Genomic DNA, 25,846 nt, shown 5'->3' with positions numbered 1-25,846 from the left:
TCCCAAGGGCTATTTTTATATGGAATGTCCTTGTGTAGCCTGCGTGGCTTTAGTACTTTTGGTGCGAGGGCTGCTTTTAGTATGGATGCCTGCTGCGTCTTTCCTCAGTGTGTGCTGGCCATTATCTGCTTGATAGGGGGTGTGACTGGTGTTGTGGTGACCAGAGCCTGCCCTGGATGGTGAGTGGGGCCTCCTCTTTGATCTGTGGTTTTCATTGCCCTTTTGGGGTAAGGGCATGCTCCCTAGTTGTTGGAGTAGAGGCCCCCAGACCCATTTCTAAGCTGTGGTGTGAGGGGGGTGGGGTGGGAGAGGAGTCAGTGCGTATTCCTCAATTGGAGCTGCCCATCAGGCAGCACGCTGTGGTGTCACTTGTCACCTGTCGTGTGGGCTCACAAAGTACACTGTTGTTGGCACTGCCCTCGGCCCTGCCTCCACTGCGGGAAGGCAAGAAATCAGCCCAGATGTCCCTCAGGTGCTGTGTTCACAAAACTACAAGCACAGATTTGTAGACACTGATCCACTGAAGTCAGGTATCGGGACTGCAGCGGAAGCAGCCCAGACTCCAGGCCAGCCACACAGCTGCTAATGCCAGACTATCCCAACTGTGGGAACACCTGCAGTCCACTTGGCTGTCCTGCAGGCACTGAGTTTACAAAGGTGGTGGCAGTAATGTAAATCCAAGGTGTGGACAGCCGCTGAGGATCAGCTCTGATTTCAGTCCCGCCTCCACTCTGTGGCCAATCGCTGGTGCTTACACGTTCCCACACTCCCAGAGGTCCGAGAAAGAGGCTGGTATGGTGGGCCCTCCCCTTCCCAACATCGAATGAAACTGGTCCAGACCTCCAGCACCACCCTGCATGGGAAACACTAAATGGACATTCTGGGCGACTTGTTACTTGGCAAGAGCTAACAGAGACAACCATGAAAGTCAGGACTTTGAGTTGGGGGAAAACATCTGGAAAGGGGAGGTGTTTCCTCATACTGAAAAAAAGACTGGGGTCCACTCTAAAAATCACCCTCCACAGGTCTGTCAGGGGAGAGGTGCTTCCTTCTAAAACAACTTTCCCTGCCCTAGAGTTCTCTGCTCATTTTTCTCTAATTTTGGAAGCACTGTTTCAGTCCTAGGGATCCACATTTATTCTTTTATAAATTTATTTATTTATTTACTTATGGCCGTATGGGGTCTTAATTGCGTGCGGGCTTTCTCTACTTGCGGCGAGCAGGGGCTACTCTTCATTGTGGTGCGTGGGCTTCTCATTGGGGTGGCTTCTCTTGTTGCAGAGCACGGGCTCTAGGTGCACAGGCTTCAGTAGTTGTGGCTCACGGGCTCTAGAGCGCAGGCTCAGTAGCGGTGGTGCATGGGCTTAGTGGCTCTGCGGCATGTGGGGTCTTCCTGGACCAGGGCTCGAACCCATGTCCCCTACATTGGCAGGCAGATTCTTAACCACTGCACCACCAGGAAGTCCCCACATTTATTCTTAAGACCCTGCTCCCTGTTACCATGCCAACTGCACCAAAGGAACTGAACCTTTTATTTAAATGTGTGGACCAAATGTCTACTCAGTCATAAAATGATCAAAAGGCCGACCAGAGACCCACAGATATATCTTCGGGTCTACTTTCACGGGTCACAATTAGAATTTTGAACCAGGGAGGTGGTGGAGGTGAGTCTGATAGATGCGAGGTCCAGTCCTGACCCTGTGACATCCTTCCTGTGTGATCTCGGGCACCCCACGGAGCCTCCCAGAGCCTTGGTTTCCTCATTGGCAACGTGGGGATGGTAGGGTATCTACCCGCTAGTGCTGAGAGCCCGAGCACAAGGTATAAAAGGCTCAGCAGGGTGCCTGCCTATAGGAGGCCCTGGCAGCCCTCAGCCCTCATTCTTGGGCTGGTACACCACGGTTTCTGCAGGACCACCACCGTCAACAGGCTCCTCCTCCTGGTCAGAGCTCAGGTGTTGAGTCAGGTGTGGCAACTGGGCAAAGGTGTCCCCCACCTTCTCGTCAGCGTGTGTCCTCTGGTGTCGAATGAGGGCGGAGGAGAAGCCGAAGGCCTTGCCGCAGCCACTGCACTCGTACGGCTTCTCCCCGGTGTGCACGATGTGGTGCTGGATCAGGTAGGAGCAGTTGCTGAAGGCCTTGCCGCACTCAGGGCACGCGTAGGGCCGCTCGCCGGTGTGTGTGCGTCGGTGCAGCGTCAGCGATGAGCCCTGGCTGAAGGCACGGCCGCAGTCCCTGCACCGGTAGGGCTTCTCTCCGGTGTGGACCTTCTGGTGCTCAATTAGGGAGGACACGTGGCTGAAGGTGGTGCCGCACTCCAGGCACTTGTAGGGCCGCACCCCCGTGTGCACGAGGTGGTGCTGCACCAGGTGTGAGCGGTTGCTGAAGGCGCGGCCGCAGTCCTGGCAGGCGTAGGGCTGCTCTCCAGTGTGCATGCGCCGGTGCTGGCTCAGGTGCGACACCTGCGTGAAGGCCTTGCCGCACTGCGCGCACGTGTACGGCTTCTCGCCCGTGTGGATGCGCCGGTGCTCGGCCAGCGAGGCGCTCTGGCTGAAGGGCGCACCGCACTTGGGGCATGTGTAGGGCTTCTCGCCCGTGTGCACGCGACGGTGCTGCGCCAGGTGTGTGATCTGCGTGAAGGCCTTGGCACACTGGCCACAGGCGTAGGGCCGCTCGGCAGTGTGTGTGCGCTGGTGGCGGATGAGCGCCGAGGAGAAGCGGAAGGCCTTGTCGCACTGTGCACACACGAATGGCTTCTCGCCCGTGTGGATGCGCTGGTGCTCCAGCAGGGAGGAGCGGTTGCGAAAGGTCTTGGCACACTGGCCACACGCGAAGGGCCGCTCGCCTGTGTGCACACGCCGGTGCTGCGCCAGGTGCGTGGGGCGCATGAAAGCCTTGCCACAGTCCGCACAGCTGTGTGGCCGCTGGCCCGTGTGTGTGCGCCGGTGAGCCGCCAGGTAGGAGCCCTGGCTAAAGGCCTTGCCGCACTCACTGCATGTGTAGGGCCGCTCGCCCGTGTGCGTCTGCCGGTGCAGCATCAGGTGCACGCTCTGGCTAAAGGCCTTGCTGCAGTCGGGGCAGGAGAACGGCTTCTCCCCTGTGTGGGTTCTTTGGTGCAGGGTGAAGGCCGAGCAGTAGCTGAAGGCCTTTCCACAGTCCTGACACTTCCACGGCTTTCTGGTGCCACCACCTCGTTCCTCCTCCTCCTCTGCGCTGGCGTCTGTGTTCTTCTGGTTTGGGTTCTTTCTTGGTGCACCGCGCCTCTGGGGCCTACAGTCAGCCTGGGTAGTTGTGGGGCTCGATCTGGTCCTGGGGGTTCTGGTGCATTCATCATGCTCTGGGATGCAGTCCTCAGTGGGGTCTTCCTCGTGGACCTCCTGGTTCTCCCGGCCATCCCTGAAATGACCTTCGTGTTTCGGGGTTTCTTCCAACTCAGAGTCTTGCCGGACGGCAACCGTCAAGAGTCCTTCCATCCCGGCTTTGTGAGCTGCTGCCTCGATTTCACATCTTCGTTACTGGATGACAAAGAAAGAGAGGGAGGGAGGGAAAGAGGGAGGGAGGGAAGGGAGGGAAGGAAGAGGAGGAAAGAAGGAAAGAAAGAAAAAAAGAATGACAACAAAAAACCAAACAGGTTTGTCACCTGTCCCAGGCTGGAAAAAGATCAGTGCAAGGTCTGTCTACTGACAGTGTGGGTCACATCATGCTTTGTTGCGGGACCATCCTGTGCCTTGTAGGATGTTGAGCAGCGTCCCTGACCTCTACTCACTGGATGCCCCCAGGTGTGACAATCAAAACTGTTTCTAAACCCTGCTGTTATGGGTTCAATTGCGTCCATGCAAAAGGTGTACTGAAGTCCTAATCCCTGGTGCCTGTGACTATGTGCACGTGTGGAGAGCAGTCAGTGACCTGCTTTGGGTTCAGCCCTCTGGGGTGGGTGGGCCAAGTGGGGGCCATCCTAGGGGTGATGAGTTTCTCCTGGTATCACCAGCAGCACACCCCTCCCTGAAAGACCCTGCTCCCGTGGGTCCAGAGGCCCTGTGTCCGTCTCCCCCCAGCCGCAACCAGCTTCCAGCTTGCTCCCTGCTGTGTGTAAAGTCACACTCACAGGCTGAGCCTGAGCCTCCCTCAGAAGGCTCTGAGCTCCCCTCATCCCCCTGGTGCTCCCCACCCCAACCCCAGCAAAGACGAGCTACAGGTGGCGACGAGCAGGTGTACAGGAAGGTGTACATGCACAGCAGGTAGAGGAAGCCAGTGAAAGTTTTCACAGGTGGGTGGGCCACATGTCCGGACCAGGAGGAGACATTTCATCTTAACTAGCACACAGAGCGCGACAGCCGTCAACACAGAGATCCTGATTTCCACTCTGAAATCAACACCGCTCCACCCTAGCCCAAGGCCCAGCAGCATCAGCATTGCCCGGGACAAGTGCAGAGCTCAGGCCTCCCCCCAGGCCTGGTAACTTGGAATCTGCCTTCTGATAAGAGCCCCGGGTGTTTTGTGGGCACAGGAACATCTAAGAGGCACTGGTCCCGGCCACTCTGAAGCCAACTCGGGTGTATTATTATAGTGGCCAAAATAACCAGCACCTGTTGAACACAGACCTATGTGCCCATCACCCTTTAAGCTCTTTTATTCCTCAGTGAGGCTCCCAGAAGTGGCAATACCAGGACCCACACCTGGGCTGCCCAGCTCCAGAGCTTTTCCTCTTCCTCTCTCTCCCAATTAAAATCACTAATGGCAGGACTTCCCTGGTGGTCCAGTGGTTAAGACACCAAGATCCCAATGCAGGGGGCCCGGATTCGATCCCTGGTTGGGGAACTAAGATCCCACATGCCGCAACTAAAGATCCCGCACGTCGCAACTAAGACCCTGAGCAGCCGAATAAATAAATACTTTTTAAAAAATCACTAATGGCTCTATAAATGCCACACTCCTCTCCATGGCCTGCACAGCATCTCCCTGACCTCAGTCTCTACAACACCCTCACCTGCTCTGGGCTTGCCCTGCTCCAGCCAGAGCCCTCCTCCCTGTTCCACAAACACTCCAGGCATGCTCCTGCCACAGGGCCTTTGCACTGGCCGTTCCACCTACCTGGAATGCTTGTCCCCCAGTGCAGGGCTCAATGAGCCAAGACTTGGAGGAAGTTATGGAGCGAGGATTCTGGGCTGTGAGCCCAGCAAGTGCAAAGGTCCTAAGGCAGGACCATGATGGAGGTGATGGAGGAACAGTTAAGGGGCTGGGCAGGGTTGGGGGGCGCTGGAGAAGAGTGACCTAGGCGGAGAGCAGGGGAGATTAGATATGGCAGGGTGAGGGCCAGACCATGCAGGGTCTTTGTGCAGAGGTGAGAACTTTGCTGGTGGGACCCAAATGGGGCCAGTCCCAGTTCTGGTGCCACCCCCACAGGCAGCCCTCAGGCTCGAGTGGGGCCTGACTGGGTCCCCAGAGCAGGCAGTGGTACCCACCTCGTGGGTTTGGGAGCATCGGGTCCTGTCCATGTCACTCAGGCTGTGGCTCCTGCCGTGGCCACACATGCCTCAGTGGGTCCAGTCAGCATCTGTGAGGAAAAGAAACAGGGACCCCTGAAGGAAGATGCTGGGGCAGGCGCAGGTGGGTGGGTGAAGCAAGAACGCAGGGTGTTTCCTCTGTGTGCACGTGGGGAAGGTAAGTGGAATCAGGGTGGGGTACACCTGGGCCAGTCAGGTGCACAAGCAAGCAACCAAAAGGGAGACAGAGACATGCTCAGAGGCAGATACATGTCACATCACACACAGACACACACATGGAGTTGCATGCAACCACACGGGGGGGGGCTGTTATACCACCCCCTGCCTTGGCCCTCAGATGCCCTTACACAATCACCCATATGCTGTGGCACAGTCCTTCCCATACACAAGGAGGCAGGCAGTCTCGCACACCCACTCAACTCCAAGCGCGTCTGCGGTCACGCCTGCCCATGCACACATGGGTACACACACAACAAAGTCCCACATGCCGCCCTGCTCAACGGGAGGCCTGGCCCGGGTCACCACCCACAGTGGCACCCCTAGTCACACACAGAGTCATGCGGTGGGCAGAGCTCCGCACATATCCAGAGCCGCAGGTTTGCAGGGTCTCCCCCACGCGCAAACAGACACACACACACACACACACACACACACACACACACACACGCAGCACCCCCACCCTCGCAGTGTCTCTCATCAATATCCTGTGCACAGCCCTCCACTCAGGCACACCCTGACCATCCAGCTCCATGCTGGCAGGCACACCCACCCAGCCACCCTACGCAGTTGCACAGCCAGGAAGTGTGGAATTATACACCTCACACCCACCTAGGAGAACAAGTTCCACACATGCCCAAAGTCACAGATACGCAGAGGTCCCCAAATGCTCAAATTCACAGGCACAGGCCGCTAGGGTCAGGCACGTGCAAACATGTGGTGACACTTGGGGACGGACTCACATGAAGTCTCACGCACAGATGGGACAGGCGGGCCTACACGCACAGTGACACACATAGCTACACCCCCGCACCGGCACAAAGTTCTGGAGTGGCACGCAGGGCAGGCCTCACACGCACAGGAACACGCCGCTGGAGTCGAGATCATACCGTCACACACATACACACAGGGGACAAGCGTACACACAATCGCGCATGCGCACCGCGGCGCCCTCGCCTCCAGGACCATCTCTGAAGGCCTTGGGCGGCTCCCGCCGAGCCTGGCGGGTTTGGGTCAGTTTCTCCACGGTCTCTGGCCTATCCGGCCCACGCGGAGCCCCGGTGACCCCTCGTCCAGCGGTGGCGCGGACGTGCGGGCCACACAGATCAAGGTATCAGCCACCACAAACTAGCCCAAGCGCCAGGCCGGCCCGGACTGCGCGTGCGCACTGGGAGAGTTGCGGCTCGCTCGGGTCCGTCAAGAACTACAACTCCCAGAAGGTGCCGCGCTGCGCCTGCACAGTGACTCGGGCCCGCAGCGCCGGTGTATGGAAACTACAAGTCCCAGAAGGACGTGCGACCGCACACAGTGGGATGATGAATCTCAGCGGCTCCGGGAGCCCGAGGAGGGCAGGGCGGCTGGGGGCGGGGCTTGGGCGTGTCTACGCGAGCTCCGCTCACCACGACCTGGGCGCCCTGGTGGGTGGGGCCAGTAATATGGGGGCGGGACTCTTCTTCCTCAAGGAGGGGGCGGAGTCCACAGGTGAGGGTAAAAAAAGACTCTTAGGATCAGAGAGGCTAAGTGAGTCACCCCAGGCCACACAGCACAGAAAGGGCTTGAGCTGGAGTTTGCAACCCACAGTTCACCCTTAAGCCATGAAAATCATTTGTCTCAGAGATATGATGTAATTCTAGACCAGAGGGAAAAAGGTGATAAACCCATTGACGTGGGCAAACGATTATAGTACAGAACTCGACATAAGAGTCACTATTGGCCTGCTGTTTTTTTGTGTTTTTTTTCGGTACGCGGGCCTCTCACTGCTGTGGCCTCTCCCGTTGCGGAGCACAGGCTCCGGACGTGCAGGCTCAGCGGCCATGGCTCACGGGCCCAGCCGCTCCGCGGCATGCGGGATCCTCCCAGACCAGGGCACGAACCCGTGTCCCCTGCATCGGCAGGCGGACTCTTAACCACTGCGCCACCAGGGAAGCCCTGGCCTGCTGTTTTTGTAAAGTGCTTCTCCATAGAGTTAGGCTTCCTAAATTATTCCCTTCATAGGATTAGCCTTCATAAATCCTTCCTTCGGCCATTAGAGAAATGGGCACAAGCTCATTTTTAGATAGTTGGGAAAGCAGAGAAACGTGTGAATATACAATGGGAAGACGTATGTATGTCACCAGAATCAACATGCTACAGATTGTGAGATACTATATTATTTTACATATTCCCAAGGCTGCCTGTTAAACCATGACACCTGCTTTTTATTATTTTTAATTGAGGTATAGTTGATGTACAATATTATATGAGTTTCAGGTGTACAGCATAATGATTCAAATTTTTAAAGGTTATACACCATTTATAGTTATTATAAAATACTGGTTATATTCCCTATGTTGTACAATATGTCTTTGTAGCTTATTTATTTTATACATAGTAATTTGTATCTCAATCCTATACCCCTATTTTACGCCTCCCCCCATTCCCTCACTCCACTGGAAACATGCTTTCTTTACCTTTCAAGTTTTTGTTTTATGTGTAGATGTCCAGAGGCATTGTGGGTTTCCTCTCATCCTTCTGGAAGCTTCTGGCCTTGCATGATAAGATCACGCCCACTGCCCCTCCAAGCCTGGGACTCATGGAGCAGAGCCTCCCAGCCAATCCACAGACCTGTAAGCATGAGAAGAAAGGATTTTTGTTTTAAGCCACCAAGGTTTTAAAATTTTTTTCTGGTTTAGTTTTACATTTGAATAGTTAAAAAACATCAGGGAACTTCCCTGGGGGCGCAGTGGTTAAGAATCTGCCTGCCACTGCAGGGGACACAGGTTCGAGCCCTGGTCTGGGAAGATCCCATGTGCCGTGGAGCAACTAAGCCCATGTGTCACAACTACTGAGCCTGTGCTCTAGAGCCCGTGAGCCACAACTACTGAGCCCACGTGCCATAACTACTGAAGCCCACGTGCCTAGAGCCCAGGCTCCGCAGCAAGAGAAACCACCGTGATGAAGCCCACACACTGCAATGAAGAGCAGTCCCCACTCACCACAACTAGAGAAAGCCCGTGCACAGCAACGAAGACCCAGCGCAGCCAAAAATTAATTAATTTTTTTAAATAAAAATAAAAAACGCCTCTTACACTTTCCTCATAAACCATGTAGGGAGCTCAGAAGGCTGAAGGTTTTTTTGGGTTTTTTTACTAAAAAGCTTCCCCCTACCTTTTTAGAAAAAGGCAGGGATTACTCAAATACAGGAAAGGACCTTTCTATTCAAGTATATGATGTGGAAGTATTATGAAGAAAAACATTTTATTATGCTCATTTCATTATTCTGTGGTTATTAGGAAAAAACGTTCTATTAGTAGCAATTCAAGCAGGGCACAGAGGGAGGGCTCCATCTCTGCCCCACAGTGGGACTTTATCGGGGTGGCCAGGGAGCCAGGGACGGCTGGGTTGGCTCAGTTTGTCCATACATCTGGGGCCTGGCTCTTCTCCATGCAGTGGGTGTTGGGACTGGCCAGACACCTCCATGTGGCTCGCTTGGGCCTCCTCACAGCACAGTGGACCGAGAGTAGTAGAACTTCTCATACAGTGGTTCCGGGCTTCAACAGGAGTAAGCCAGGAGCAAGCCACCGAGTGGAGGGTCGATTTGTTACATAGCAGTTTATTGGCAATAAACTGAGACAGAGGCAGGGCCCAGAGATGAAGCTGAAGTGTAGGCCGGGTAATTCAGGTTCTTGTGGGCCATGCTAAGAACACTTCCTGAACGTGCGAGGCAATTGCTGCTGTGCTTTATATCTTTTAAAGCTGGAAGAGGGAATTTCCTGGCTGTCCAGTGGTTAGGACTCAGCGCTTTCACTGCTGGGTCCCCGGGGTTTGATCCTTGGTGGTGGGACTAAGATCCCGCATGCCATGCCGCGCGGCCAAAAAGAAAAAGAAAGCTGGAATAGTCTGCATTTATGATACTACGTGTGCCTGCCTGGTGTGAGTACTGAACACTGTTTCCTTAACCCTTTTGGGAAGTTCTTTCCCTGGCCTTGAACCTTGGTTCTGCTAAGCGCTCAAGGGGGACCCTCTGCAGATCTCCGGGTGGCCCTATTCGCTTCAGTACCCTTTCCTAGGAACTCAGGCCACGTTGGTTTTCCTGGATTCTCAGCTCCATCTCTTCAACTCAGGGGGTCTACAGGGCTCTGCCTGGATTCCTCCCCCTGCACCGTGACCTAGAAACGCTCTTAAGATAGTAAGCCAGGGAGATGGTAGGGCTCCCTTCATTCATTTCCCATGTCCCACTGTCCTTTGTGGCCTGATGTGCACTGTCTTAAAAAGCACTATGTTTTATGTTTTGCCCCTTTTATGGTTGTTTCATAAGGGAGGGAAAATCTGGTCCCTGTTACTCCAACTTGGCCAGAAGCAGAAGTCCATGGTGGTTTTTAACTAACATTAGCCTCATTTTGGATAGACAACAACACCAAGTATGATTTTACCAAAGAAAAGCAGAAATAGTTCAATTTATACCAAGAAAAAATATTTTTTCTTGAATGAAAAATAGTGGTGATTTTACTCCAGTGATATAAATTGGGTTGGCCAAAAAGTTTGTTCAGTTAATGAATATATTTTTCAGTAAAGTTCGTGGGAAAAATGAAAAATGTGTCTTTTATTTTTACTTAAAACCGAACCAACTTTTTGGCCAACTCAATAGTATCTTCACTCTTAAGGGTTTATGGATACTTGTCCGTCCTTGCTGGAATCATGAGAGGGGACATTTTCCTCAAAGAATGGACGATGGAAACAGCTCAAGGTTCTTTTCCTTTAAATATTTTTGTTTTTATTTTTTATTGAAGTATAGTTGATTTACAAGTTTGTGTTAGTTTCTGGTGTGATTCAGTTATATATACATATATTTATATATAAATATATTTGCATATGTATATATAAAACTGAATATATATATTCTTTTTCAGATTCTTTTCCATTATAGTTTATTACAATGTATTGAATATAGTTCCCTGTGCCATACAGTAGGACCTTGTTGTTTGTCTATTTTATACATAGTAGTTTGTATCTGCTAATCCCAAATTCCTAATTTATCCCTTCCTCCCCTTTCCCCTTTGGTAACCATAAGTTTGTTTTCTATGTCTGTGAGTCCGTTCCTGTTTTGTAAATAAGTTCATTTGTGGTTTTTTTTTTTTTGGCCATGCCACCATGTGGCTTGTGGGATCTTAGCCCCCCGACCAGGGATTGAACGTGAGCCCCAGCAGTGAAAGTGCTGAGTCCTAACCACTGGACCGCTGGGAAATTCCCATTTGTGTCATTTTTTTTTTTTAAAGATTCCACATATAAGTGATAAATGTGATTTTTAAAATAGTTTTCTTTATAAAGTTATATTTACCTGTTATGAGCTGAATTGTGTCTCCCTCCCATCCCCTCCCGCCAATGATATTTTGAAGTCCTAACCCTCAGTATCTCAGAATGTTATTTGGGGGTAGGGACTTTACAGAGGAAATCAAGTTAAAATTAGGTCATTAGGGTGGGTCCTAATCCCATAGGACTGGTGTCCTTATAAAAAGGGGAAATTTGGATACAGAGCCATGTAGGCATAGAAGGAAGATGATGTAAAGCGACACAGGCCATCCACAAGGAAAGGAGAGAAGCCTGGAACTGATCTTCCCACAAGACCCAACTTTGCTGATATCTTGGTTTCAGAATTCCATCCTCCAGAACCGTGAGGCAATACATTTCTCTTTCCTAAGCCCCCCCAGTTCATGGTACTTTGTTACAGCAGCCCTAGCAACTAATACAGAGGCTATAAACAACAGCTGTGGTTTAGTTCGTTAGCCGTGGGCTGGGTTCAGCTAAGCAGTTCTTCTGGTCTTTCTGGGCCCACTCATGCATCACTGGTCAGCTACGGGCTGACTGGGGACTGGCTCATTTAAGGTGGCCTCACCTGCGATGGCTCATTTCTGCTCCAACAGGCTAGCCCGAGCCTGTCCACATGGCAGCTGGGTGGGGTTCCAAGAGTGTGAGCAGAGTCTGCAACACCACTTGAGTCCCAGGCTCCACGTGGATGCATTTCCATGTTCACAGCATTCTATTGGCCAAAGCAAACTACAGGTACAGTCCAGATTCAAGGAGTGGGAAAATGGAAATGTTGCAAGACAGGTGGATGCAAGAAAGGGTGGGAAATTAGCTTCACTTTTTGGGTAATCTATAACACACACACACACACACATAAATATAAGCGATCGGATATAGGGGTCACACACACTAGTGGAATTGCACACACTTCTCCTCTATAAAAAATAGATGCAAAGATCTTTCAACTACTCCTTAAGGGATGTTGTTTCCAGACATCTTCTTTCAGGGTCAACCCCTTTCACGCATAATTATTATCATGCTAAAATGTATTCCCAAGTATGGCTTGAATCTCTCTATCCCTTATTGGTAAAAGAAGTCCAAAGGTGGCAAGTACCTAAATTACACCTTACATTTATTTAACGAATCCTCAACTGAAGACCATTTATGTGCTTTCCACATTCTCTCTGGGATGAAGGATGTTGCTGTCAACATCTGGTTTTTCTCAGTTTTAAAAATAGGTGATACTATGGGATGCAGCAAAAGCAGTTCTAAAAGGGAAGTTTACAGCAATGTAATCCTACCTCAAGAAACAAGAAACAACTCAAATAAACAACCTAACCTTACACCTAAAGCAATTAGAGAAAGAAGAACAAAAAAACCCCAAAGTTAGCAGAAGGAAGGAAATCATAAAGATCAGATCAGAAATAAATGAATAAGAAATGAAGAAAGCAATAGTAAAGATCAATAAAACTAAAAGCTGGTTCTTTGAGAAGATAAACAAAATTGATAAACCATTAGCCAGCTTCATCAAGAAAAAAAGGGAGAAGACTCAAATCAACAGAATAAGAAACGAAAAAGGAGAAGTAACAACTGACACTGCAGAAATACAAAGGATCATGAGAGATTACTACAAGCAACTATATGCCAATAAAATGGACAAATTGGAAGAAATGGATAAATTCTTAGAAAAGCACAACCTTCTGAGACTCAACCAGGAAGAAATAAAAAATATAAACAGATCAATCACAAGCACTGAAGTTGAGACTGTCATTAGAAATCTTCCAGCAAATGAAAGCCCAGGACCAGATGGCTTCACAGGTGAATTCTATCAAACATTTAGAGAAGAGCTAACACCTATACTTCTCAAACTCTTCCAAAATATAGCAGAGGGAGGAACACTCCCAAACTCATTCTACAAGGCCACTATCACCCTGATACCAAAACCAGACAAAGATATCATAAAGAAAGAAAACTACAAGCTAATATCACTGATGAACATAGATGCAAAAATCCTCAACAAAATACTAGCAAACAGAATCCAACAGCACATTAAAAGGATAATACACCATGATCAAGTGGGGTTTATCCCAGGAATGCAAGAATTCTTCAATATACGCAAATCAATCAATGTGATACCCCATATTAACAAATTAAAGAATAAAAACAATATGATCATCTCAATAGATGCAGAAAAAGCTTTCAACAAAATTCAACACCCATTTATGATAAAAACCCTCCAGAAAGTAGGCATAGAGGGAAGTTACCTCAGCATAATAAAGGCCATATATGACAAACCCACAGCCAACATCATCCTCAATGGTGAAAAACTGAAACCATTTCCACTAAGATCAGGAAAAAGACAAGGTTGTCCACTCTCACGACTATTATCCAACATAGTTTTGGAAGTTTTAGTCACAGCAATCAGAGAAGAAAAAGAAATAAAAGGAATACAAATTGGAAAAGAAGAAGTAAAGATGTCACTGTTTGCAGATGACATGATACTATACATAGAGAATCCTAAAGATGCTACCAGAAAACTACTAGGGCTAATCAACGAATTTGGTAAAGTAGCATGATACAAAATTAATGCATAGAAATATCTTGCATTCCTATACACTAATGATGAAAAATCTGAAAGAGAAATAAAGGAAACACTCACATTTACCATTGCAACAAAAAGAATAAAATACCTAGGAATAAACCTACCTAAGGAGACAAAAGACCTGTATGCAGAAAACTATAAGACACTGATGAAAGAAATTAAAGATGATACAAACAGATGGAGAGACATACCATGTTCCTGGACTGGAAGAATCAACACTGTGAAAGTGACTCTACTACCCAAAGCAATCTACAGATTTAACGCAATCCCTATCAAACTACCAATGGCAGTTTTCACAGAACTAGAACAAAAAAATTCACAATTTGTATGGAAACACAAAAGACCCTGAATTGCCAAAAGAAAGAAAAATGGAGCTGGAGGAATAAGGATCCCAGACTTCAGACTATACTACAAAGCTACAGTAATCAAGAAAGTATGGTACTGGCACAAAAACAGAAACATAGATCAATGGAACAGGATAGAAAGCCCAGATGTAAACCCACACACATATGGTCACCTTATTTTTGATAAAGGGGGCAAGAATATACAATGGAGAAAAGACAGCCTCTTCAATAAGTGGTGCTGGGAAAACTGGACAGTGACATGTAAAAGAATGAAATTAGAACAATCTCTAACACCATACACAAAAGTAAACTCAAAATGATTTAAAGACCTAAATGTAAGGCCAGACACTATAAAACTCTTAGAGGAAAACATAGACAGAACACTCTATGACATAAATCACAGCAAGATCCTTTTTGACCCACCTCCTAGAGAAATGGAAATAAAAACAAAAATAAACAAATGGGACCTAATGAAACTTAAAAGCTTTTGCACAGCAAAGGAAACCATAAACAACACCAAAAGACAACCCTAGGATGGGAGAAAATATTTGTAAACGAAGCAACTGACAAAGGATTAACCTCCAAAATATACAAGCAGCTCATGGAGCTCAATATCAAAAAAACAAACAACCCAATATAAAAATGGGCAGAAGACCTAAATAGACATTTCTCCAAAGAAGATATACAGATTGCCAACAAATACAGGAAAGGATGCTCAAAATCACTAATCATTAGAGAAATGCAAATAAAAACTAAAATGAGGTGTCACCTCACACTGGTCAGAATGGCCATCATCAAAAATCTATGAACAATAAATGCTGGAGAGGGTGTGGAGAAAAGGAACACTCTTGCACTGTTGGTGGGAATGTAAATTGATACAGCCACTATGAAGAACATGTATGGAGGTTCCTTAAAAAACTACAAATAGAACTACCATACGACCCAGCAATCCCACTACTGGGCATATACCCTGAGAAAAGCATAACTCAGAAAGAGTCATGTACCACAATGTTCATTGCAGCTCTATTTACAATAGCCAGGACATGGAAGCAACCCAAGTGTCCATCGACAGATGACTGGATAAAGAAGATGTGGCACATATATACAATGGAATATTACTAAGCCATAAAAAGAAATGAAATAGAGTTTTTTTGTAGTGAGGTGGATGGACCTAGAGTCTGTCATACAGAGTGAAGTAAGTCAGAAAGAGAAAAAGAGATACCGTATGCTAACACATATATATAGAATCTAAAAAGAAAAAAATGGTTATGAAGAACCTAGGGGCAAGACAGAAATAAAGACGCAGGAGTAGAGAATGGACTTGAGGACACGGGGAGGGGGAAGGGTAAGCTGGGACGAAGTGAGAGAGTGGCATGGACCTATATATACACTACCAAATGTAAAATAGATAGCTAGTGGGAAGAAGCTGCATAGCACAGGGAGATCAGCTCGGTGCTTTGTGACCACCTAGAGGGATGGGATAGGGAGGGTGGGAGGGAGACGCAAGAGGGAGGATATATGGGGGTATGTATATATATAGCTGATTCACTTTGTTATAAAGCAGAAACTAACACACCATTGTAAAGCAATTATACTCCAATAAAGATGTTTAAAAAAAAGAGATTATACACTGTATAGCATTTGGTAATCTTGCTTTTTTTCCCACTTAACTACACATACCAAGAACTATTTTTTTTTTGTCATTAAGACTTTTTCTGCAACATATTTTTTTAATGGCTGCCAGTATTGAACCAACACTTTCTAAAAATGTTGACTTTATTTGCTGTATTGTTCTATGAGTATTAACACACACATAGATTCAATACCACCAGCACCACCAAAATCAGGATGCAGAATGACTCCACCACCCCCAAATCGCCCCTCATTTCCCCCTTTTATAGTCACTTCCTGTCTCTTCCCCCAACCCCTGTCAACAACCAATATGGTTGTCATCTCTATAATTTCACATATTCCAGAATATCATACACGTGTATCAAAGACATCTTTAAGAGGATGGAATGTCCTTGTTGCCATGGTAACCTGCAGGAGGAAGCTCGACTTAGAGAAAGGAATTCAGGAATTGAGAGAAAGAACACACACAGTGATTTGTTGCGGGGCGTCGGGGGGGGGGCAGTTAGGTCCATCCCCTCCCCTGCAGCTCGTGTCAGGGATTCCTAACCCTTCCCCCGCAACTGGGGTGAGAGGTTTGAGGTGAACTTCCCAGCAGACCTCTCCCCAGGGACCCCAACTCCATGATTCCCGGGGTGGCTGCTGCTGCCCGAGGTCCCACAGACCAAGTTCTCTTTACACTGTCTGTAATCTCCCTGCACAGACGTCTGAGGCAGGATTAGAAGCGGCCAATGTTCTTGATGTTTTCCACCTTCCCCATTACCCCATCCAGGTGTCTCATTCAGGTGTCTCACCTGAATCCCCAATACCCCCTTCCCTTGTCTCCTGTCCGCTCCACTCCCCTTCAGTCCCATTCAAGTCTCCACTCAGCAGACAGAAGAAATGTTCGGAGGAAATGAAGTTAAGATACGAGTCAGATTAAACCCCACAGGGGCTTCTTTGCTCAGAATAAATCTCAAATTCTTCTGTGGCCGGCCAGGCCCTGCTGACTTTATCTCCCCCTTGGTCACTGGGCTCCAGCCACAACGGCTTCTTTGCCTCTTCAAAGAACCAACCTCAGGACCTCTGCACCTGCTGTTACTCCCGCCCCTCCTCCCCTGAGCCCTTATGTGGTTCTTTCCTGTCTCCATTCAGGGTTCTGGCCAGAGGTCACCTCCTCAGGGAAGTCCACCCTGACTGTCATCTCCAGAGGCCCTCCGTGCATACCTCTGCCTTGTTTCCCTCACAAACTTGATGCTCCTCTTGTCTGCTTATTGCATTACTGCATGTTCCCCCATCAGAATGTAAACTCTTAGGACGATGGCACAAAGAATGGAGCTAAGTTTCTGGATTTCTGCTGGTGTATATTTCTCACTGGGAATTGAAAAGATCCAAAGAGAAAAGATAACAACTCTTCCTGATTTCCTATGAAATTATTAAAATATTCTTTTCTTGTTGTTACTTTTATCAGGGAAACAGGAATCCAGTGACAATGAAGATGAGAGGGTCGATGTCTGAGGACAGAAAAAGCAGGTGTGTAGCAGGTATTACTGGAGGTGGCCCACTTTACCTTTCCTTGGATGTTCGGGGGCAGGATGGGGGGCTGATGTGGGAAACAGGAGCTCAGGACCAGACATCCAGGAACCCTCCCGTCTCTGAGCCCAGCGTTCTCATCTATCGGGGGCAGATGCTCCGAGGACCTCGCTGACAGTCAGGGCTGCTGGGCACGGTGTGCATATTTCACGCTGCCGGTAGGCACCGTCCGAGGTGATGTGGGGATGTGAAACCCAGCCTACGCTCCATCCCCAAGCCACCTCCACGCCAGGGCTGCAGGAATCCCACAGAACATTGTGCTGTATATCCAAAGCCCTACAAACTTCCAAGGCCGTGTGCATGATTATCATAATTTGGGGAAAAGTCATATTAAAAAACCCTTAAAAATACGAAGTAACAAAAGTATCTCGGTTATTTTGTTTCAATTTTAGGGAATGCTTTTGAGTTCATGAAGTGCCTGTGCGGTCGCTAGATGGCGCCCTTGAATCGTAGGAAAGTAAACAGGCTTTTTTTTTTTTTTTTTAATTAAAAAAATGTTTGTGTGTGTGAAAAATAACGCATGTAGAAAAAGTACACAGGACAAGATTTTACAATGCAACGAATAATATTTTACATATAACCGTACCCTTGTCTAGTAAAATCATACACTTTCTTATGTTCAAAGACTTTTTCTTGATTCCTTTCCTCACTACCCTCTTGCTTCCCCCCAGACATGAGTACAATACTGGTGTCTAACAGTATAATTTTGTTTTAGCTGCTGTTGGACTTCATATACGTGGCTTCGTACACTATATGTTTCTGTATATCTCGTTCAACACATTTGTGAGATTTAACTATGTTGTTGCATGTAGGTGTTATTTGGTCATTTTCATTGCTTTTTTCCCCCCATCATTTAGGTCCATCTTTTTACAATGAAATTTTATCTCAGGAAGGTGACATTTTTAATTTATTTTATTTTTTCTTTTATTTTTTTTTCTCATTGCCTTTGTTTTTGGTTAAATTTTTCTCATATTTTGGTGTTAATGGACATTTGTGTGGCTTCTGGTTTGACACTGCTATAAATATTCTTGTACGTGTCTGGGTGCTCAAGTCCATGCATTACCCCTAAATACACATGTAGGAGGGGAACTGCTTTGTCATAAATTTGTGTGCATTAACCTTTAGTAGATACTGCCAATTTTATTGCCACAGTCGACCGATTTACACCCCCAGCAGTAGTGAATGAGTATTTCCATCTATTTCCCATTCCAAAACTTGGCAGTAAGCACGGTTTGGTGTTGGTTGTAGTTGTATCTCATTATGTTTTTCTTTTGCATTTTCCTGATTGCTAACGAGTTTGTGTATTTTTTCATCTATTGAATGGCAGTTCAATATTCTTCTTTCTGATGGGCTAGTTTAAGTTTCTTCCCCACTGTTTTCTTCTGAAGTATTTTCCTCTCTTTTTCTTTTTTTTTTTTTGCTTCACCCTGCGGCTTGTGGGATCTTAGTTCCCCAAACAGGGATCGAACCCGGGCTCCCAGCAGTGGAAGCACAGACTCCTAACCACTGGACAACCAGGCAATTCCCTCTTTTTGCTTTAGAGACGTTATTTCTGTGTTCAAGATATGAGCTCTTTTTCAAAGATATGTGTTGCAAACAATTTCCCACACTATAGCTTGACTTTTCAGTCCTTTCACTGTGTGTGTGTGATAGAGTGCTTAGTTTTTATATAATTAAACCAGTTGCGCTTGTTTCCAAGTCTAAACAGACCCCAAAGCAATGTGCCTCCTACCATCTTCTAAGAGTTTTATTGATTTTGAATTTACTTTTCCTTCTTCCTTTAGAACATATTTTTTTTGGTCTTTTACCTTTTTAAAAAAATTTTACTGGAGTATAGTTGATTTACAACGTTGTGTTAGTTTCGATATATGTATATTATAGAGGGCACATAGTTTTAAGAAGAGTTTGAGCTTGAGAAAATTTCACATTCTCTCTCTCTTTTTTTTTAATTTAAATTTGTTTATTTATTTATTTTTGGCTACCTTGGGTCTTTGTTACTGCGCGCAGGCTTTTCTCTGGTTGCGGAGAGCGGGGGCTACACTTCGTTGCGGTGCGCGGGCTTCTCATTGCCGTGGCTTCTTGTTGCAGAGCACGGGCTCTAGGCACGAGGGCTTCAGTAGTTGTGGCATGTGGGCTCAGTAGTTGTGGCACACGGGCTTAGTTGCTCCGAGGCATGTGGGATCTTCCCGGACCAGGGCTTGAACCCGTGTCCCTTGCATTGGCAGGCGGATTCTTAACCACTGCGTCACCAGGGAAGTCCCCTCATGTTCTCTTAGTAGTGGTGAATTGGGCTAAGGCCGTTTATTGAAATGCCTTTACTTTCTTCACTTCTCTGCAATGCCATTTTTTCTTATCGATTAAATAAACATTTGTGTGTGGGCTCAGTTCTTTGCTCTCTTTGCTAGCTCACTGGTCAGATTTCCTTATTGTTACTTTCTGTAGCTTTGAGACAAGCATTGTTTTCTACTAGAGTTGGTCCTTTACCTTCACATATAAATTTTAGGATTCAGTTTGCTTAGTTTCACACATACACACACTTACACATGCACACACATACCCTTGTGGGATTTTGACTGGGATGACACAAAATGTACAGGCTAATATAGGTAAAAATGAAAAGTGAAAATTACTGACTATTCAAGTTTATAACATGCGCCCATTAATGTAGGTCCTCTTTAATTCTTCTTTTTAATGTCATTTAATTTTTAAGTGAAAATTGTATATATTTAAGGTATACAGCATGATAATTTTTAAAAGTTTAAAAAATTGAAGTATAGTTGATTTACATTATTGTGTTAATTTTGGGGTACAGCAAAGTGATTCAGTTATACACATATGTTTTCAGATTATTTTCCATTATAGGTTATTGCAAGATATTGAATGCAGTTTCCTGTGCTATCCAGTAAATCCTTGTTACTTATCTATTTTATATAGAGTTGTGTGTACCCTTTTTTTTTTAAGTATAGATGTGCTTTTATTTGAAACTTAGACTAATTATAAGTCTTCCACTTGTATCAGGTAGAATACTCCAGGAGAAATCACTTTTTAACATCTTTATTGGAGTATAATTGCTTTACAATGGTGTGTTAGTTTCTGCTTTATAACAAAGTGAATCAGTTATACATATACATATCTTCCCATATCTCTTCCCTCTTGCGTCTCTCTCCCTACCACCCTCCCTATCCCACACCTCTAGGTGGTACAAAGCACCGAGCTGTTCTCCCTCTGCCATGCGGCTGCTGTTATAAAGCAGAAACTAACACACCATTGTAAAGCAATTATACTCCAATAAAGATGTTAAAAAAAAAAAGAACTGTCAAACTGTTTTCAAAGTGTTCAATACCCTACTTTAAAAATATATGTATGTCAGGGTAAGGAGGGCAATTAGAAATGGCAATTTATAGATGAGATGATGCAAATGAGCAATGAGTCTAATAAGTCTCCTTGATATTCAGGAAAGATGCTAGTTACAATGTTGTACCATCACTGTACCAGATCAGGAAAAATTCAAATGATTGTTAACACCTAGAACTGAAGTGGTTTTAAAAAAGTGGGCACTCTCTCTCTCATACATTGCTGGTGGTGGCATAAATTGTTAAAACCTTCTTGGAGAACAACCTGGTATCACTTATTAAAAATTTGAATTGCAGGGATTTCCCTGGTGGCGCAATGGGTAAGAATCCGCCTGCCAATGCAGGGGACACGGGTTCGATCCCTGGTCCGGGAATATCCCACATGCTGCAGAGCAACTAAGCTCCACAACTACTGAGCCTGTGTGCCACAACCACTGAAGCCTGCGCGCTCTAGGGCCTGTATGCTGCAACTGCTGAGCCTGCATGCTTGCAGCTACTGACGCCCGCGCGCCTAGAGCCCGTGCTCCGAAACAAGAGAAGCCACCACGATGAGAAGCCCACGCACCGCAATGAAGAGTAGCCCCCGCTTGCAGCAACTAGAGAAAGCCTGCACGCAGCAACAAAGACCCAACGCAGCCAAAAATAAATAAATTAAATAAATAAATAAAATTTGAATTGTTCTGGCTACACTTTGACCCAGAATCGCCACGTTTGCAGATATCTCACAGGAATATTAAAGCACTGATCTGTAAAAATACATGTACAAGGATGTTTATTGTAGCATTGTTTTAAGTGGCCCAAACTGGAAAGAATGCGAATATTCACCAATAACATAATGATTGAATAGGTTATGTTGCCCCCATATTGTGAAACCTTATGAAGCAATTTTTAAAAATTAGTTGTATCTCTGTATATTGACATGGAGGCCTGATATAGTTATAAATAAAAATGTAAAAATTTAGAGTAAAATTCTAAATAAAATTCTAAATTAAAAAATGTAAAGACAAAAATTCTAGACCTAGCTACAGATGTTTGCATATGAGGATGCACACCCCAAAATTCAAGGAATTGAATTTTTTCCCAAATTTCAGCAATCATGAAAGTTATTATCTAAAATTGGTATAATGTTTCTGGAGGGCAATTTGTCAATATGCATTAAGATCTGAATGTTCATGGCCTTTGACAATGTATCATTTTAAGGATTTTTTGCCAAGAAAATAACTTAGGATGCTTGCAACAATGTAATTGTGAGAATATTCATAGCATTTTGTGCTTCTTTTTCTTTTCTCTCTTGTTTTTTTTTTAAATTTTTGGCCATGCCACATGGCATGTGGGATCTTAGTTCCCTTATGGAACCCGTGCCCCCTGCAGTGGAAGCGCAGAGTCTTAACCACTGGACCGCCAGGGAAGTCCCAGCATTTTGTGCCCCAATGGAGAGCTGTTGGGAGAAACCTCTATTCAACAATAGAGGGGTCGTTAAACTGAGGCACAGCTACACATGGAATCCTACAATGCCATGAAAAACAAATTTTGTAAGTATATTTACTTCCATGAAAGATGTCGATTATATATCGTGATGTGGAAAATTCAGGTTAGGAAACAGCATGGACAGTGTAATTACGTTTTGATTTTGTAATGCAATGAGTGTATGCATGTATATTGGAAAGAATTTGAAAATCAACACTATGAAATGCTAATGGCGATTGCCAGTGTGTGGCAGACCTGGGAAGGCTTTGCTTTCATTTTCACTTCATTGTATTTTGTCAAAATATTTTTGTGTGTGTGGCAAGCATGTATTGCTTTTATAATAAGATTATTTTTCAATATTAAAAAATCACTGTAATCTCTGTCTTCTGCCCCTTTCCCTGTTCTAGGATGCATCTCCCTCATGGAATTGTAGCTGCAGTAGAATCTGATATTTTCTTGACTCCATTATCACCTAAAGAGGTGTCCTTTTAGTCACATACTCCACTGGGGGAGAAACGCTACCCCACGCTCTGCCCTTATATCTTGAGTGAACTGGCCACAGCGGCTCTTGGGTCTAGGGGAAGGCATGTAACACCTGCTGGCCAACTAGAGCATTGCAACCTCCCCCCACCCACCCCCCGCCCCCCCAGGCCAACAACCACAATTATTGGTTCAGGGCTTGGGAAGGATGGCAGCCTGGGGATGAGAAGAACCATGGGCAAAGAGCACAGACTCAAAGTGCTCCCACACCTGGCCAGGTGGAGCTTTGAAAAGAGGAATATTTCTGAGGAAAGAGGAAACATGAAAATTTTTGCTGGCACAAACTTTTCCAAACAATCGGAACCAAGCTCTTCCATTTCCCAGATCATATCTGGCATCCTGCTTTTGTCACTTAGCAATGTATCTGTGAGATTTGCATATAGAGAATTTTTATGACCATTTTAAAGGGTGTTCTGCTAACCATGGTTGGAATTCAGGTGGAAAAGGCCAGTCTTGAACTTTGCTTGCCACCATGCCAAACAGAAAAGAGAGATCTGGAGGGTCTCACACCAGGAATTAAATGATTTGGTCTAGAAGTGACATATTACTCATTGGCCAGTACCACTCACATGATCCCACCATGCATAAAGAGCCTGGAAGGTAGAGAGCTGGAAACATTAGTGAAGATGAAGATAAAATGGTAATAGCTGTGTCAAAGTGACTGTGAATTTAAAATTTGATAAATATTGGCCAATTGTTTTCCAAAAACACTGCCTCAATCTGCATTCCCACAGTAGTCTTAGAGGGTACATTGCCCCACATCCAACCAACACTGGGTTCTCTCAAAGGATTTTTTTGGGTTTAATTTGCTCTGAGCAAATTAAAAGATGCTCCACTACCAGGGGGGAGCATCTTATTACTTTGAGTTTCATTTCTTTAGTTGTGGTGGAGATTGAATATTATTCCACGGTTTATTGGCCATTTCTATTGCCTTTTTTTGGATGAACTATTGGGTTATTTGTCTTTGTGCAAATAGTTTGGAATGGGTATCATTGTAGGTCAACTTTTGTCCATATCTTTTACTTTCTTCTCCAGGATAAATTCCTGAAGTTGAATGGATGAATGCAAGGCCATTCAGATTCTCGAGGCTTTTTGTATTTATTAGCAAACTGCCCTTCTAAAACGTACCAACATATACTCTCACAAAACACACTAGAACATGTTCATTTCCCTTGAGGCACTGTCAACACGATTTTATTTTTTTTCTTTTTGGCCGCACCACTCTGCATGTGGGATCTTAGTTCCCCGACCAGGGATGGAACTTGTGCCCCCTTCAGCGGAAGCACGGAGTCTTAACCACTGAACTGCCAGGGAAGTCCCCCAACACAAATTTTTATTACTTAAAATAAAAATGAAAAATATGCTAGTATGGTAGTAAGTCATTCTATAGAAGGTCTTTCTTTGAATTTCTGTTTTCTCTTATAAAATGCATATTTATTCAATTATAAAGGTAATACAAGTTTATTGCAAAAAATTCAAATGTATAAAATAGAAAATATGAGTCCCCTGTGGTCTCATGCCTAAAAACATAGCTAATAACTCTTTGATATATATTTTTTCAGATTCTTTTCTAGGTTATTAGTTATTAACATAAATAACTACTGCAATTAGTCTATTATTATTGTTTTACAAATCTTTGACATACTCTTATACTGCTTCTTTCATTTTTAACTAAACAACTTACTGTCTCCCCATGGCAGTATCTGCAAGTCTGGTTTAATCTCTTTAATGAATGCCTGTTATTTCACACTATGTATATAATGTAACATATTTAAATAATTTCACGTTGGTGGACATTGGAGTTATTTGTGAAAATTTCCAATAAAATAATGTTTATTCCAAATTTCACAGTGTTGTAATAAAAATTCTTGTGCTTAAATTTTGTATTATACTTTTTTTTACAGTGGGCAAGGAGTAAATTTCCATTTCTTGGATTACTAGAGGCCGTGCACATCTTTTTTGTAGGTTATCAGCCACTTACATGTTTCCTTCAATAGGCTTGATGTTCATGACCATTTTCCTTTTGGTTTTTCTCTTGGTGGGGGTCTTCATATTTTTCTCCTTTATTTAAAGAAGTCTTTATACGTTATGTTGCAAATATTTTCCTCCGGATTTCTATTTGCCTTTGAAAGTTGTGCACGTGTTTTGGCCACGAAAGTGTTAAAATCAGGAGCAGGAAATGTCCGCAGCGTTGCGTGGACCTCCTTGTTCCGCAGGCAGTAGACTAGATCAGGCAGCACATGGGCGTGGCCAGCGTGTAGATGACAGACAGCAACTTGTTGAGGTCAGTGGGTTCGACACGGCTGGGGCGGGAATACGTGAAGAGAACCACTGAGCAGAAGATGTCCACCACAGTCAGGTTGGGGGCGCAGGTGGAGGGGTTGCTGCCGGCAGCAGCCGAAGGCATTTGGAGCACAGCCCTCCTGATGGCCGCATATGAGGCCAGAGCAACTAGCAGAATCCTGCAGATGATGATGGCAGAGATGAAGTCGACCAGCTCCGTCAGGGTCACGTGGGTGCAGGACAGGTTGAGCAGAGGGGAGACATCACAGAAAAATTGGTTGAGGACATTGGGGCCACAGGAGGACAGGCTGGCAATGCATGATAGCTTGACCACCGAGACCAACAACCCACAAAGCTATGAGGACAAAGCTAAACCCAGGCATATCTGGGGCCTCATGAGCAGCAGGTAGGGTAGTGGGTGGCAGATGGCCACATAGTGGTCATAGGCCATGGAGGCCAGGAGGGTGCACTTGGTGCCAATGAGAGATATGAATTAAAAAAGCTGAATTATGCAGGCTGTGAAGGGCACATGGCATGCACCGGACCTCAGCCCCATGAGCAAGCTGGGCATAGTCACTGACATGTAGCACATCTCCAGGCAGCTCAGGTTGCCCAGGAAGAAGTACATGGGCTTTCAGAGCTCACCATGACTGCAGACAAGGAAAATGATGCGCGTTTTCTCCAGGAGGGTGAGCAGGTAGAGAGTCAGGAAGCACAATCCTTATGCCTTGCCTGGCAGATAAACCCAGTAGGATAAACTTTTGCACTCTGGACATACTGCCCAAGTCCAGAGACCTCTCCATCTATGTAAGAAAGAAACAGCTTTGTAGAGACCATGATCCATGCAGAAATAAATTGATCAAAGGGGGACAGCATATACATTAGGGCCCCTAGAGCCAATGCTACTTTGCTGTAGGTTGACTCTTGCTCTGAGCACCAGCAAGGAGCAATTGGGAAATTGCAAAACCGGAAACGGAAAATTTAACACTATTTACTACATCTCTGATCATTGACAAGATACTCAACCTTTGTGAGCCTCCATTATCTTATCTGT

The 25,846-nt window shown here is 45.8% G+C and overlaps 1 protein-coding gene and 1 pseudogene across 1 annotated transcript; both read right to left on the bottom strand.

The window, feature by feature from the left end:
* Positions 1-1,176: 1,176 nt before the first annotated feature.
* On the bottom strand, positions 1,177-6,875 carry LOC132509293 (zinc finger protein 835-like). The gene is given in 4 exon segments (XM_060130170.1): positions 1,177-2,000; positions 2,003-3,514; positions 5,462-5,553; positions 6,663-6,875. Coding segments are annotated over 2 exon segments (1,527 nt in total). The 5' UTR covers positions 3,473-3,514; positions 5,462-5,553; positions 6,663-6,875; the 3' UTR covers positions 1,177-1,943.
* On the bottom strand, positions 5,191-25,595 carry LOC132510188 (olfactory receptor 6Z7-like; annotated as a pseudogene).
* Positions 25,596-25,846: the final 251 nt, after the last annotated feature.

The sequence above is a fragment of the Lagenorhynchus albirostris genome, chromosome 19 (assembly GCF_949774975.1).
Source record: "Lagenorhynchus albirostris chromosome 19, mLagAlb1.1, whole genome shotgun sequence".
Lineage (NCBI taxonomy): Eukaryota > Metazoa > Chordata > Mammalia > Artiodactyla > Delphinidae > Lagenorhynchus > Lagenorhynchus albirostris.
The sequence above is the reverse complement of the archived record's forward strand: the minus strand, read 5'-3'. Positions and strand labels throughout refer to the sequence as shown.